Below are 15,323 nucleotides of genomic sequence, written 5' to 3' on the forward strand. Positions count from 1 at the left end.
GCTTGCGCGTATACGGTGGCTCGAAGGAGCCAAAGGCGAAGTCTCCGGTGACAGCTGCGAGCCCCACCCTTTCCCCACGTGGCTGCGTAGACCTGGTGAGGAGCACCGGCCGCCAGTGCCTGTGGCTGGCGCAATGGGGAGTGGGCGCCGCGGGGTCGGGTGGTGGTGTGTGCACGACTCTCGGGGACTTGGTTTGGAGGAAGGAGAGAATCTTACCAAAGACACTTGGGGATCAAATGCTTCGGCTTTCTTGTGCAGGTTCTTTCATTCATTTTGTGCTGCACCTGTGTGTTGAGCACCTACTACGTGTTCGGCTGCATTCTAGGCAGTGGAGCCAGGAGCACAGGAGGGTCAAGACAGTGTGACTCTGGGTGCAGGGGACGCAAGTGTTGCTGTTCATGTAGTGGTGATAGAGCGGGCGTTGCTGCACCTGTCATGACTGCTCTAGGGCGACAGAAACAGAAGGTTTGATGACTTCGAGACCGACCTCGGCTACGTAGCCAGCTCATATTTCAGAATAAAAACAACCAAAAGAAAGAATAGCTGGAGCCGGGCGGTGGTGCAAGCCTATAATCCCAGCACTCTGGGAGGCAGAAGCAGGTGGATTTCTGAGTTTGAGGCCAGCCTGCTCTACAGAGTGAGTTCCAGGACAGCCAGGACTATACAGAGAAACCCTGTCTCCAAAAACCAAATCCAAAAACAAAAACCAAAAAAAGAAGAAGAAGAAGAAGAAGAAGAAGAAGAAGAAGAAGAAGAAGAAGAAGAAGAAGAAAGAATAGGTGGTGTACTCAGAAAGTGGAGGCAGAAGGATTGCTGCGAGTTTCATACCAGTTTGAGCTACAAAACCAGACACCGCCTCAAAAAACTACAGCAAAGCCAGGGGGTTGTTTGGAGACTGGAAGATCAGGAGTTCAAGGACAGTCAGGTCTACCTGAAGCCCCAACTTACAAAAAACAGAAATAGAGGGAATTATTTCACGGGAGAGTAGGGCTGCTTGAACAAGACTGCTGTTGTTTACCCGAGGGATGGGCGGGGGAAGGGGTCAGGAGGGTTGCTGTATGTAGATCAGGCTGGCCCGGAACAGACGTCTGCCGTTTCTGCCTTCTGTATTCTGGGATTGGTGTGTTTTGTTTTGTTGTTTTTCAAGACAGGGTTTCTCTGAGTTGCCTTGGCTGTCCTGGAACTTGCAGTGTAGACAATGCTGGCCTCCGATTCATAGGTTAGCCCGCCTCTGCTTCATTCGTGCTTTAGTAACTATTATTAATAAATTATTTGTTATTAATATTTTTTACCGTCATCATCATTCACAAGCTGTGAGCCACTGGATGTGCTGCTGACACCCTCGCTGCTGAGCCAGCTCCCTAGCACCTCAACCTTCCCTCTCTTTCCTTCTACACAGGGTGTCATTCTGTAGCCCAGGCTGGCTTGGGGCTGGAGTTCACAGGCTGGTACCATAAGGCCCAGCTAACCAGAGTGTGGCTTTTCAAATTTGATCTTTATACATTTACTGTGTATGTATGTCCTGTGTGTGTGTGTGTGTGTGTGTGTGTGTGTGTGTGTAAGTACTGTGGCCCTCACGTAGAGATTAGAGGACTTGTGGGAGTCAGTTTTTTCCTATGGCTTTGTGAGCTTTCAGGGATAGGATTTTCTTTTTGTGTTCTGGACATTCTCTTGTACACCTGAATTCCCCATCCTCTGCCTCAAGCCCTCTGGTGCTGAGACGACAGTTGTGACAGTTGCACACCACACTGATCCGTGACTCTAGAGTGAATGGGCAAATACGAAGTGTTGTAAAGAAAAGCAGTAGACCAGCACTTGGGGGGCAGAGGTAGGCGGATTTCTGAGTTTGATGCCAGCTTGGTCTACAGAGTGAGTTCCAGGACAGCCAGGGCTACACAGAGAAACCCTGCCTCGAAAAACCAAAAAAAAAGGAAAACAGTACTCAGGCCGGTGAGCCGGTGAGCTGGTGAGCTGGTGAGCTGGCTCAGCAGGTAAGGGGCTTGCTGCCAAGCCAAGGATCCGAGTTGAGCCCCCAGGACTGACCTCCATGCTGTGGAGAGCTGCAGGCTGTTCTGACCTCTGCCTGCGGCACGGCAAATGCAAGCCAACACTTACAAGTGGATAAAATGCAATTTTTTGTATTTTTTTAAAAAGATTTACTTATTTAGTTATTTTGTGTGTGAGTTCACTGCAGCTGTCTTCAGACACACCAGAAGAGGGCATCAGATCCCATGACAAATGGTTGGGAGCCACCATGTGGTTCCTGGGATTTGAACTCAAGACCTTGGGAGGAGCAGTAGGTGCTCCTAACCCCTGAGCCCTTTCTCCAATAAAATGCAATTAAAAAAAAATTAAATTAAATAGTGTTGTAAAACAGTTAGACTTGGTGGGGAACATGTTAGCGTGCACGAGCTCCTGGGTACCATCTCCACACCGCTAAGTAGCTCTGTCATCTGTTGTGCTTTGTGTGTCGGTGTGTGCCTTGGTGTTTAACCGAGTACCACCTGTTTCCCTCAGCTTGGTGGATTGCTTCTTGAGACCAGGGTTCGCATAGCCTGGATTTTGTTTGCCTTTGTCTTGTTTGTTTTGGGTTAGGGTCTCATTATGTAGCTTTGCCTTGATTAGAACTCTGTATGTGGATGAGGCTGGCCTTGAACTCCTAGATATCCACCTGCCTCTGCTCCCCAAGTGCTGGGAGGGCAGGCCTGAGCTCTTGGATAGATCAGGTATAGTGGGTGGGAAGAGTGTTCTCATAGTTGTTCTGGGTGTGGTAGGCAGTACTCTAAGTGCCCGTTTCTGCTTTCTTTCTTTCTTTTAAGTTTTATTCGTTTTCTACTTGTGGACATGCAAATGCAACAGCCTGCATACAAAGTCAGACGACAACTTCAGGAGTCATTCTCTACCATGTGTGTTCTTAGGACTGAACTTAGGCCCCGAGACTTGGTAGCAAGGGCCTTTACCCACAGAGCTATGTCAGCAGCTAGCCTTTTTCTTTTATCTCTTTGGCTTTTTGAGATAGTGTCTCACTCTGTAGTCCAGACTGGCCTCCTCCTGGCCAGGAGCCTTTCGTCTCTGCCCTCCCCAGTGCTGGGATTACTAAGGTAGCAGATTCCCAGTCGCCTGCTGTCCCCTAACCAAATGCTCCTTTCCACTCAACAGGAAGCAATGGCTTCCAAGCGCATCACCCAGGAAACCTTTGACGCTGCAGTGCGGGAGAACATTGAGGAGTTTGAGATGGGCACCGAGGAGGCCATTCGAGAGGCTGTGGAACAGTTTGAATCGCAAGGTAGGGCAGTGGCTTCAGCCCTCAGCCTGACACAACAGTGAGGCGCTGCTGACCTTGTCCCTACCACTCGTCTCCATCTTGTCACCGGCATTCTAATTCACCTCAAAATAAAAAAAGCATGGCGGTCCTCAGCCACAGAGCCATATGGCGTACGCCGTGCTCAGGAGTGAGTCGAGAGTCCTGGAGGACTTGGCAGTGAGCAGAGGCTCAAGATGAGTGTGATCACATGTGCACCAGGCCCCTAGAGCCAGGGCGCTAGGTATCAACAAACCCATTCCCCTGCATCCTGCTGTCCGTGCATGGGACCAGTGAAGTCAACCAGAAGGGAAGAGAGACAAGGCCCCGCCCCAGGACACACAAATGGGTGCCCTGGTGGGCAATCCAGCAGCACTGGGACACGACTGGAGAGGAGGCTCACTTGCTAAAGAACTTGCTGAGTTAGCCTCAAGTTTGATCCAGAACCCATGTAAAAAGCTAGCCGTGATGAGGTGTGTTTGGTTTTTTGGGGTGTGTGTGTGTGTGTGTCTTTTTTGTGGTTTTTCAAGAAAGGGTTTCTCGATGTGGCTCTGGCTATCCTGGAACTTTCTCTGTAGACCAAGCTGGCCTGGAACTCATAGAGATGCACTTATCTCTGCCTGCTGAGTGCTGGGGTTAGAGGTGCACACCGCCACCGTCAGGTGTCTTAGGGGATTCTGTCGCTGTGATGAATCCCGTGAGCAAAAAGCCATTGGGGAGGAAGCGTTTATCTGGCTCACACTTCCACATTGCAATCCATCACTGAGGGACATCAGGACAGGACCTCAAGCAAGGACACACACCCAGAGGCAGGAGCTGATGCAGAAGCCAGGACCAAGTGCCACTCAGCTTGCTTTCTTAGAGAATCCAGGATCTTCCGTCCAGGAATGGCCCCACCCACCATGGGCTGGGCCCTCCCCCATTAATCACTTATAAGAAAATGCCTTACAGCTGGATCTCATGGAGGCATTTCCTCAACTGAGACTCACTCCTCTGACGACTCTAGCTTGTGTCAGATTGACACACAACCAGCCAGTACATGTGCGGTGGGGTGTGTCTGTAATCCCAGCACTGAGATGGAGACAGATAGATTAATGGGGTTTACAGATTAATTACTGACTCAATTAATGAGCCTCAGGTTCCACTGAGACGGTCTCAGAAAAGAGCAAGCTTCTGAGGAATGGTATGCGGGTTTGAGTCTGGGCCTCCATTACACCTACACATGAATATCGCCCCACATGACCATCAACACACATTAACACATGAACAACCCAAACACATTCACACACAAACACATATAGTGCCCAACAAGGCATATCTCAGTGGCAAAAGCCTGTGATTCCCAGCTCTCCTTTATCTTCGTTCCTGGGTTTGTTTGTTTGTTTCAAGACAGGTTCATATAGCCTAGGCTAACCTCTTAACTCATTATGTAGCTAAGGCTAGCTTGAATACTGATCTTTCTGCCTCTCTTTCCCAATGTTGGGATAGTAAGTGTTCATCAATGCTACCTGCTCACCCCAGTACTTGGGAAACTAAGGTAGGAGGATGACTGTGAATTTGAAGTCAGCCTGGGCTTCATAGCAAGACTACCTGGAAAATACCTTAACCATACTGCTGTCATCCCAGAATTGGGAGACGGAAGAAGGTGGAGCTCTAAAAGTTTGAGGTAGCCTGAACTACATAGTGAGTTCAAGGCTAGCATGGGGCTACATTGACTCTGTCTCAAAAACAACAAAAAAAATGATCCTAAACCATACATACACATGCACGCACAAAATACCTACTGCAGAGGGACTTGAGGGGTAGGTGTCACTTGACTCCAGCACTCGTCCCCCCTTCCTCTCTGCAGGGGTTGATCTCAGCAACATCGTCAAGACAGCACCCAGAGCATCCTTGGATGGCCTCCAGGAGCCCACACATGATGTCCTGCGGGTAGGAGCCTCAGTTTCCGCCATCGTGGTGGAGCAGTCAGTGGTGTGTGTGTGCGTGTGTGTGTGTGTGTGTGTGTGTGTGTGTGTGTGTGTGTGTGCGTGTGTGCGTGTGTGCGTGTGTGCGTGTGTGCGTGTGTGTGTGTGTGTGTGTGTGTGTGTGTGTGACTTCCCCATCTTCCATATGGCAGAAATCAGTATCTGAATGTCGGTGGTCTGTCCATCGTGTGACCAATGGACGTCTATAGTCATGTGTCCCAAGTTCATGTGAGGGCAGCCCAGCTGTGGGGGCGGGCAGCCCAGCTGTGGGGGCGGGCAGCCCAGCTGTGGGGGCAGCTGAGCCACTTGGAGGGTGTTTGAGACACACAAGTACCTACATGATCTCTCTTACTGCCCAAGTGCTGAGGTCACGACACACACACATCAAGGGGCTCCGGCCCAGCTCTGTGTGGGTCCTAGGGACTTGCACAAGTCTGTGCTTACACAGCAAATGCGCACCACCCCCACCCAGCCACCTCCCAGTCCTTGAGTTTTATAGAAACAATGACACATGCCCACCCCCACCCTTTCAGGAGGGATGTTAAGTCCAGGCTAGCCAGGGCCACACACTATGATCCTGTTTCAATAACAGCAAACTTCTAATGGGGGAGTGGGGTGGCACGCGTGCTGAGGCGCACATATGGAGGTCAGAGGGCAACTTCCGGGAGTCTGATGTAGCCTTCCTTTGTAGGCCTTGGGGGTGAACCGAGGTCATTAGGCCTGTATAGGAAGCACCTGAGCAACCTCCCTGCTCCTTGGCTTTTTTTTTTTTTTTAAGATTTATTTTATGCATGAGTACACTGTAGCTGTGTGCAGACACACCAGAAGAGGACATCAGATCCCATTACAGATGGTTGTGAGCCACCATGTGGCTGCTGGGAATTGAACTCAGGACCTCTGGAAGAGCAACCAGTGCTCTTAACCTCTGAGCCATCGCTCCAGTCTGCCCCTGGGCTTCTTTAATGTTCCATTCCATTGTCACATGCTCTGCCAGGCCCCGCAGGCCGGTTTGGGCAGGGCTGGCCAAAGATGTCTTTGCCTGTTTTGGTAGCTGAATTTGAACCAACCCCACTGGCGAAGCTGCTGGTTTCTGCTGAGCCTCCCTTTCGCGGACTGGTTGCCAGCTGCCTCAGTAGCACTGGGCACATTGACTTAACTTTGGTTCGCAATAGGGTACATCCTAAGGTCATGCCACCCAGACTGGCTGGCCCTGTTTTTAGTATTATTTAATATAATTTCCCCTGATGGCTTGGAGTTACATCTGGGAAACCTGTGGGTAATGGGGCTTCCCTGTGCAGGTAAACATCTGGGGAGCGGATGAGAGGGAGCTGTCCAAATGGGCAAGTCTGAAGAAGAGGCCATCTTTCTTTAGAAGCAGTCTGATCAGTTATCCTATAGAACAACCCTGCAGCAGCCATTGAAGTGTTTCTAATGCCCTCCGACTGGGCTCAGCAGGGCACTTTGTCTGCTGTTCTTGCCTGGGGCTTCTTGGTGCAGTCAAAGTTAGACTCTAGCGTGTCTTTACTCGCTCGTGCAGTCGCTTGTGCAGCAGAGCTGCGGAGCTGGCTGGTCCCTCTTTACATGGCACCATAGATGGCACGGGAAGGAGCTTACTTTCTGATTGTTCACACAGCAAATACTAAAAGTTGAAGGAAGCACGCTCACCTTTTCTCTCCTCACTTAAGTGTAGCCGAGCTCTGTAATGAGTGGCCTTATAGTCGAGGCTTCTGAAACTGCAGGTGTGGGCCAGCCTGGGTCCCAGCCTCAGTTCTGTTGAACAAAGAAAGAAAGAATGGGGCTGACGAGAGGGCTCAGCAGGAAAGGGAGTTTGCCACAAAGTCTGATGATATATATATATATATATATACATACATACATATATATATATATACATACATATATATATATATATATATATGGAGAGCTGGCTCAGCAGGTAAGAACACTGACTGACTGCTCTTCCAGAGGAGATCTGGGGTCAGTTCTCAGCACCTACACAGCTGCTCATTAACCATCATAACTCCAGTTCCAGGGGATGTCACCCCCACTTTTGGCATCCTCCAGTGTCAAGCACCTTTTTATTGTTTTAAGATTTTATTTATTTATTTATTTATTTATTTTATATATATGATGAGTACACTGTAGCTGTCTTCAGACACACCAGAAGAGAACATTGGATCTCATTACAGATGGTTGTGAGCCACCATGTGTTTGCTGGGGTTTGAACTCAGGACCTCCAGAAGAGCAGTCTGTGCTCTTAACTGCTGAGCCAGCTCTCCAGCCTGGTGTCAAGCACCCTAAGTGGTTCAGTTCTTGGATAGACATGCAGGCAAAACACCCTTACACATAAAATAACACTCAAAGACCTTTTTAAAAAGGGTGATTATACATATACGGTGGCTCATAGCTGGGGTCCCTGCGCTCAGGACGCTCTTGCAGGAGTTTTCCTATGACTTCAAGGCCAGCTTAGACAATATAATCTCAAGACTAGCCTGGGCTATAAATCAAGCCCCATGTTGAAGAGATGGCTCAGTAGTTATGAGTGCTGTTCTTACCGAGGACCCAGGTTCAATTCCTAGCATCCACATGGTACCTCACAACAGCCTGTGACTCCAGCTCCACTGGATCCTACCTCCTCTTCTGGCCTCTGAGGTATTGTACACACACACACACACGCACACGCACACGCACACGCACAAGAGCTTGTCTTAAAATAGCAGTATAGGTATAGAAATGTCCAGATGGATGTAGCCCTACCTTTCATCCTGGGCCCAGATGCTGGGTTGAGACTCCCTGTGGTACTGAGCCTATCAGCAGCAACCGACACTGTGACATTCTCCGCAGGCTCTCAGCGATCTGCAGGAGTCCCTGAGTGGCTCTCGGCTCCAGGAGGTGTCAGCCCACCTTGTCCGCTTCTGTGACCAGTGCAAGCAGCAGCAGGCCAGCCGCTACCTGGCCGCCCAGAAGGGGGCCTACCCAATCCTCCTGGCTGCGTGGCAGCTGGCTGCCACCAGCCACCAAGGCCTTCTGCTCCAGGCTCTGAATGCCCTGGCAGTGCTGACTGATGGCCAGCCTGACCTCCTGGATGCCCAGGGCTTGCGTCTTCTCGTGGCCACGCTGGCACAGAATGCCGCCAACGCTGAACTCACGTGCTGTGGGATTCGCTGCGTACGCCATGTCTGCCTAAAGCACGAACAGAATCGGCAGGGCTTGGTGAAAGCTGGGGTGCTGCCCCTGCTCACAGCTGCTATCACACAGCATGGCCAGCACGCCGATGTGGTCAGGGAGGCCTGCTGGGCCTTGCGGGTCATGACCTTCGATGATGATATCCGAGTGCCCTTTGGCCATGCCCATGAACATGCCAAGATGATTGTTCAGGAGAACAAAGGCCTGAAGGTGCTCATTGAGGCTGCCAGAGGTAGGAGCAGTATGGGAAAAGGAAGGTGGGTGGGCATGCTTCTCAGCTAGAGGGATGAGTTCCCAGCCTGCCCCGCAGCGCCAGCACCACAGTGGGCCTGTGCCTGGGCTCTCCACCATCTGAGAGACAGGAAAGACTTTCTCGGCCCCTGCTCCACACCCACCCATGAGTGGCTGAGGGATGAGGCCTGACCATCTGTAAAGCCGGGCGGTCAGCTTCTTGAAGAATCATTTGCACTTCTGTGCTTGTTTGTGGCAGCTTGATTAGGCTAATTGAGATAGAGCGCAAGTGGAGATGTTGGAGCCTTGTCTGTCTTGTCTTTTGCTTCCTAGTGCTGCGGCAGAACCCAGCACAGAATGTGCTTCATGTTAAGCACAAACCACTGTGTGCTGCACCCAGGCCCTAAGTAGTTAGGAGGATGGCTCCCATTCTGGTAGTATGAAGGCCCTAGGGCAGACCAGAGACTCCCCGCAGTCCCCTCCCCCCCCACACCCTCTCCACCGAGAAACCCCAGCCCCACTTACCCTTACCTGCTTGGACCAACCATGATCACCCACCACATCCTGTCATTACTTAAAGCACATCCACAGCCTGTTGAGATCATCCTGTGGAGGGAAATGAAGGCAGCAGGTACGCAAGGCTAGCAGGTGCCCCAGCGCTCCATGGATGACTGTTGACCATCGCCGATACATGTCCAGTTGGTCTGCATGTACTCCTCACCAGCTTCCTGTGGTGTTTAGAAAACTCCTCCCCAGACAGGATCCTCAACGTTACGTTGGAAGCCTTGCTCTGGGTGTTTGGTTCCTTCGTACCTGTCTGTGAGACTGTGTCTCACGATGAGGGTCTACAACTTGCTATGTGGTCCAGGCTATCCTGGGAGTCACAAAGTTCCCCCTGCTTCTGCCTCCTGAGCGCAGGGAGAAGTTGTGCACCATGCCCAGCCCTTCACTTCTTTGCTAGGGGACGCCAGGAGCAAGTCCGACCAGCAGTTATTTGCCACTGTAGTGTCGCTTTCTGTAGCTGCTGGCACGGGCATGGCAGGCCCAGCCAGGGGCTAATTCTCCTTGGTCTTGTTAGATGACCGCAGCCAGCCTGTGAAGTGGGACGTCCCGCCGAGACTGACAGGCTCCTGTCTACACGGCTGCTTTTCCCCGGGCCCTCCCTGCTCTAACTCTCGCTTCTGCCCCTGCACAGCATTCTCTGACAACCCGGGGGTCCTGAGCGAGCTCTGCAGCACCCTGGCCCGTCTGGCTGTTCGGAATGAATTCTGCCAGGAGGTGATAGACCTCGGAGGCCTTGGCATCCTTGTGACCCTGCTGGCCGACTGCAATGACCACCAGGTGGAGCCCAAAGTCTTCCTCCTTCCCCAGGGCTCCTGGCCCCTGAGGCCACAGCTGGCCAGACTGATCCCACTGAGGCGAGGGTGAAAGTCTGGATGACGAAGGCCTGCCACACTCTTAGGGTCGGGTTCCATTCTGCCGGTTCTTTCTTCTTTTCTTGTTTCCCTATGTTGGTGAGACTTATGCCTCCCACATGCATGCCCTCCTCCCACAAGCGCACACACACACACACACACCGCCACCAAATCACACCATAGCAGCTTGTTAGTCTTTGTAGTCCAGGCTGGCCTTGTTACTGCAATCCTCCTGCTCCAGCCTTCCAAATACTGGGACGATGGGCATGAGCTACCACACCGGCTGTGTGTGCATCTGCGTGTGTGTGTGTGTGTGTGTGTGTGTGTGTGTAAGAGAGAGAGAGACAGACAAACGGTCAGAGAGACAGTGAGACTCGCAAGGGCTCCCGTGGTCTCAGCTGGCCTTCATTTAACCCTGTGTGCCACCTTGCCCAGGCTCTGGGTGCTAGAACCTGGGGCCTTCTGCCTGCTAGACGATCCTCCAGGCCCCCCTGTGCATTCTCCCCGGGAGCAGGAGTGAGAAGTAGAGATAAGTCCTCAGCTCAGTGCTCTCTGGGCCATGGCTCAGCCCAGCTCAGGTGAGGTGGATTAGGCAAATCACTTAGACCCCGCCCCGCCTGCCCTCCTCTGGTCTGCCCTTCCTCTGTAGGTGAGTCCTGATCCTGTTGTCACAGGCAGGCCTATGACCCTGGGATGACCACATGTGTTCAAACTGAGAAACGGCCAGAGAACTTTTTTAGCACCCTCTCCCACCATCAGGCAGGTAGGAGGCCTGCAGATGACACTCAAGCCAGGGTGACTTCACCTTGCCGTCCACACAGGACCTCGTGAGACAAGTGCTCAGTGCCCTGAGGGCCATCGCAGGCAACGACGACGTGAAGGATGCCATTGTCCGGGCAGGTGGAACTGAGTCCATTGTGGCCGCGATGACCCGGCACCTGGCCAGCCCGCAGGTATCCACCCCAGACACAGGGCGGGACAATGGCTGGATGTACAGGGAATGCCTCCTCACTGTCGGTAAGGCGAGGGAAGGGGCTGGGGTTTCCTTACCCCTGGTAGGCTACACCCCATCGGGTCCTCACAGGTCAGTGTCTCTCCACCCCTGGGCACCCAGCCCACCACTGCTGTGACCACAAGCCAGCAGGGCCCGCTGCGGGGAGCTGCAGGGTATCCAGGCTGGGTAGTCAGCCATGCGGACGTGGGGAGGGCTCTGTCCACTCAGGCTTGGTTGCTTGTTCCGCACTCCAGGTGTGTGAGCAGAGCTGTGCGGCACTCTGCGTTCTGGCCCTTCGCAAGCCAGAGAACAGCCGGGTCATTATCGAGGGCGGCGGGGCATTGGCTGCTCTGCAGGCCATGAAGGCGCATCCACGGGAGGCCGGAGTCCAGGTGAGTGAGCGGCTCTCCACACAGCCCGAGCCCGCCGGGCCCTTTCCTCCTTTCCATCAGCTAAGCATGCTAAGCCAGGTATGGTGGCTATAATCCACCAGAGGCATGAATTCAAGACGGATCAGCCTACACCACAGGACAGCCTGGGCACTTTCATACACAAGGACGTTAGTACACACACACACACACACACACACACACGCAAGCAAGCACAACTGCCTAAAGTCGTCTTCTTTCTATGGTTACCCCTTTCTCGTCTTCCTTTCTCTCCCTCTGAGACACAGTAGCTCGGACTGGCCTCCAGCTTTTTTGCCAAAAGAACAACCTTCACTGTCTGGGCTTCTTGACTTCCCTACTGAGTGCTGGAGTGGCAGGCCTATGCCATCACACTCAGATTGAGACTGACCCCAGTCTAGAACATGCTCTGCAAACTCCGCACCAACTGACCTGACTCTGAGCCCACTCCAGTTTTCTTTTGAAACAAGCTCTAGATCTATAGCTCCTGCAGGCATGGAGGTCAGGGTCCCGTCCTCAGCCTCTGGGCACTGGCTCATCAGCGTGTGCCACCATAGCCACCTGTCACTACCGCACACCATCACCATGCACACGGCATCCCCGTTGTGTCAGGTGTCCGGAGACACACAGCCATGAGGACAGTCCCTGGAGTATGTAAAACTGTTCTCTGCAGACCAGCTGTGGAAGATGGTGCCTGTGCATCAGTGACTTTAAAATCCACGAAGGGAGGTCTGGATGTAATAGTGCACACCTTTAATCCCAGCACACGAGAAGCAGAGAAGGGCAGATCTCTGAGTTCAAGGCCAGCCTGGTCTTCATAGTGAGTTTTGAGACAGCCAGGGCTATACAAGAGAACCTGTCTCAAAAAATCAAACAAACAAGAAAAACCAAAACTAGATGAAGGGTCCTGGAACCAACCCAGATGGGTGACTCATTGAGAAATAAACCTTGGCACCCTCTACCCATGTCCTCTGAGCACCATCTGTCTGGGTCCCAGATTCTGTGCTGAGTGCTAACTTAGGAGATGTGGGACATGGGACTGAGAAGGTCACATGGGACCATGGGTCTGGCCAGGTCCAGTATAGCTGTCTACTGAATATCTGTCTCATCATGTTCTGAGGACTACAAGGAGGTCAGAGTGGACCCAGCCCAGGCCCCTCCCCTAGTCACAGCCTCTTTGTCTTCCAGAAACAGGCTTGCATGCTCATCCGGAACCTGGTGTCCCGAAGCCAGGTCTTCTCCAAGCCCATCCTGGACCTGGGGGCAGAGGAGCTCATTTTGCAAGCCCGAGCTGCCCACCCAGACTGTGAAGATGTAGCCAAGGCCGCATTGCGGGACCTGGGCTGCCGCGTGGAGCTTCGTGAACTGTGGACAGGAAAGAAGGGTGATCTGGCACCGTGACCCTGGCTCAGAGAGCTCTGACTCGAACGCGGGTGGCTGTCAGGCCCTGCCTCTCTGTCCCTGCCCCACCCCATGCTACCCAGAGCACGAGTATGCTAGCAGGGCAGTGCTGGGGGAGGGCAGAAGCAGTGCTGACCTGGTGGCCCACCGCTCCCAGTGCCCTTTCCACCACAGCTGTTCACGGCAGCTTTGGGGTAAAGGGCACATGCAGCAGCAGCATTGTCTGGAGTCTGGGGCCTCCACAAGCTGCTGCCCCAAGGGCCAGCCTGCAGTCCAGGCACCGCTCCAAGCAGTTGATAGCCCTGCTCCTTGGGCAGCACCCTGGGTAGAGGTACTGCAGCCAAGGCTGATTCCCCAGGGTCCACGTGTTGGGAGGAGGCAGGAGACTCCTCCCAATTGTCCTCTGAACTCGAGATGTGTGTTGTGGTGCACATACACATGCTAGCTAAATAAATAAGTAAATGAGTGTAATTTTAAAGCCTCTCATTTTTCTTACCTGTAAAATAGGTCTAGAACTCCTGGCACTGCTGGTAGAGGCAGGGATTTCAGATTCATCCATCAGGAGCTGCCCCAGCCCTGGTCCCTGATACTGCCGCCTGCAGTAAGCGGGTCTCTTCATAGCTCTGTTGGCCACAGCCTCATCGAGAGCAGGGCACCTGGCACCTGAGGTAGTTATAGGCACCAGGGATATTTGGGCCAGATCCTAGTCTATAGAGGCCACTATAGAGGCTAGGGTCAAGGAGAGCCTGGCTTGTGGGAACCTTGCTGTGCTTCTGAAACACGGGTGTGTTGGGCTTGGAGAACAGGCATCATTAGCTCCAGCCCTGTCATCCCAGGAATGCTGCCCCAAACCAGCCTCATCCTTTCATCCCTCACCGTTTTAGGCAGCCCGTGTCTCTCTGAGCCTGTTTCCCCAATGTGAAACACCCCATTGTCACCAATTCAGTTGCCCATACCACCTCTCCAGCATCCTGCAGGTCCCTAAGCAGCTAGCTGCTCCTGAGCCTGTGTGATCTGTGGGGTTCAGAGTGGCCTCAACCTCCTGCCTCTGTTTCATATTCCCTTCCCCCTCTCATAGGTCTGGACCTGGTATGCCTTTCCCAGAAGGCTCTTGGTTTCCATGGGAACCAGCCATTGCTTCTGGTGGCTCTGCAAAGTGTGTGTGTGTGTAGAGAAAAGAGGGGGGAGTATGGCAGGAGAGTTAGCCTAACTCAGACATCAGACATTCAGATGTCTGAGCTTTCCCCACTGGACAGGGAGAGGCCCTGCTAGCTCAAAGACAGACATGGACCTTGGACCGGGTCACCTCGCCCTTTCTCCACTCTCGGGACAGACACAACAGGATGTAGGTGAAGGGTCTCCTAGTCCTATACTGCCTGGATTGCATAACTTGGTATCTGGGTCAATGATTGGTCAGTGTGACTGTGGGTAGGCTTCAACCCTGTTCCTCAGTCCCGAGGATAGGTGCTTCTGGGACACTTGCAGGGATGCCGAGGGAGGGCTGGCCCTGTGGTTTTCACACCATCACCTTCCCAGCCTGTCCCTGGCTTCCCTGTGCCCACTGTTCAAAACCAAACTGCACCTTGTACCCCACAGACTCCTACCTCACGTCATTTCCCCCTCAGCCTTTTGCTTATTCACCAGCCAGCCCGGTGTTGTTGATGTTTTGTGTTTGTTTTAATATTTATGAGTGTGTGTATGGAGAGCCATGGAAGTCAGAAGAGGGCATTGGATCTCAAGGAGCTGGAGAAACAGACGACTGATCAGCTCCGAGGCCGCCCTGCTCACAGCCTCCTGCGTTTCTATGTCCCTCTGTGAGGACGGAAGCCATGCTCAGCTCTAGCGGCCTCCTCTGGGCCAGCTCTGTAGGGCACCGTGCCTGCCGCTCTGTGGAGCCAGGCCTGGCGGGACCTCGCTAAGGGCTGGAAGCACCGTTCCCATGTCACCTTGCTCACTCAGCAGCCTGGGCCATCTGCACTGGGCCACCTCAGATCCACTCCTCTCTTGCCTCAGCGAGCTGTGTCACAGCCTCAGCTCCCAGCGAGTCCTAACTCAGAAGATTCCCCTCACAAGGTGCCCCCTCCTCTGAGGAGGGTCCCTTCTGCTCTCTAATACTCGCTGTCCTTAATAACATGGAGAGATGGGCTGAAGGGGGAGCTACGGCAGAGCCTGTGTTTGTGTCTTCTACCTCTCCGTGATCTGGAGACTCCTCTGAGTCTCAAAAGAAGAATGAAATCGCCTCATAGTCTGGATCCAAACACCCTGCCTGTACTCAGGGTGTCTACAGCAGGGATCTACGCAGGGGCCAGAGAATAGGATAGCACTGACACGCACACTTGCTTCCTTCCTTCCTTCCTTCCTTCCTTCCTTCCTTCCTTTCTTTGTAAATTGAGACAGAGTCTCACTATGTAGCCTTGGCTG

The 15,323-nt window shown here is 52.9% G+C and overlaps 1 protein-coding gene across 1 annotated transcript; it reads left to right on the plus strand.

The window, feature by feature from the left end:
• The first annotated feature begins 6 nt into the window (after window positions 1–6).
• Armc6 (armadillo repeat containing 6) lies at window positions 7–13,373 on the plus strand. Its single transcript, XM_052161875.1, has 8 exons — window positions 7–95; window positions 3,160–3,286; window positions 5,151–5,233; window positions 8,113–8,686; window positions 9,881–10,026; window positions 10,922–11,053; window positions 11,349–11,486; window positions 12,690–13,373. The coding sequence occupies exons 2-8, from the start codon at window positions 3,166–3,168 to the stop codon at window positions 12,900–12,902; spliced, it is 1,407 nt and encodes a 468-aa protein (XP_052017835.1). The 5' UTR covers window positions 7–95; window positions 3,160–3,165; the 3' UTR covers window positions 12,903–13,373.
• The last annotated feature ends 1,950 nt before the right edge of the window (window positions 13,374–15,323 follow it).

Source organism: Apodemus sylvaticus, chromosome 18, assembly GCF_947179515.1.
Source record: "Apodemus sylvaticus chromosome 18, mApoSyl1.1, whole genome shotgun sequence".
Taxonomy (NCBI): domain Eukaryota; kingdom Metazoa; phylum Chordata; class Mammalia; order Rodentia; family Muridae; genus Apodemus; species Apodemus sylvaticus.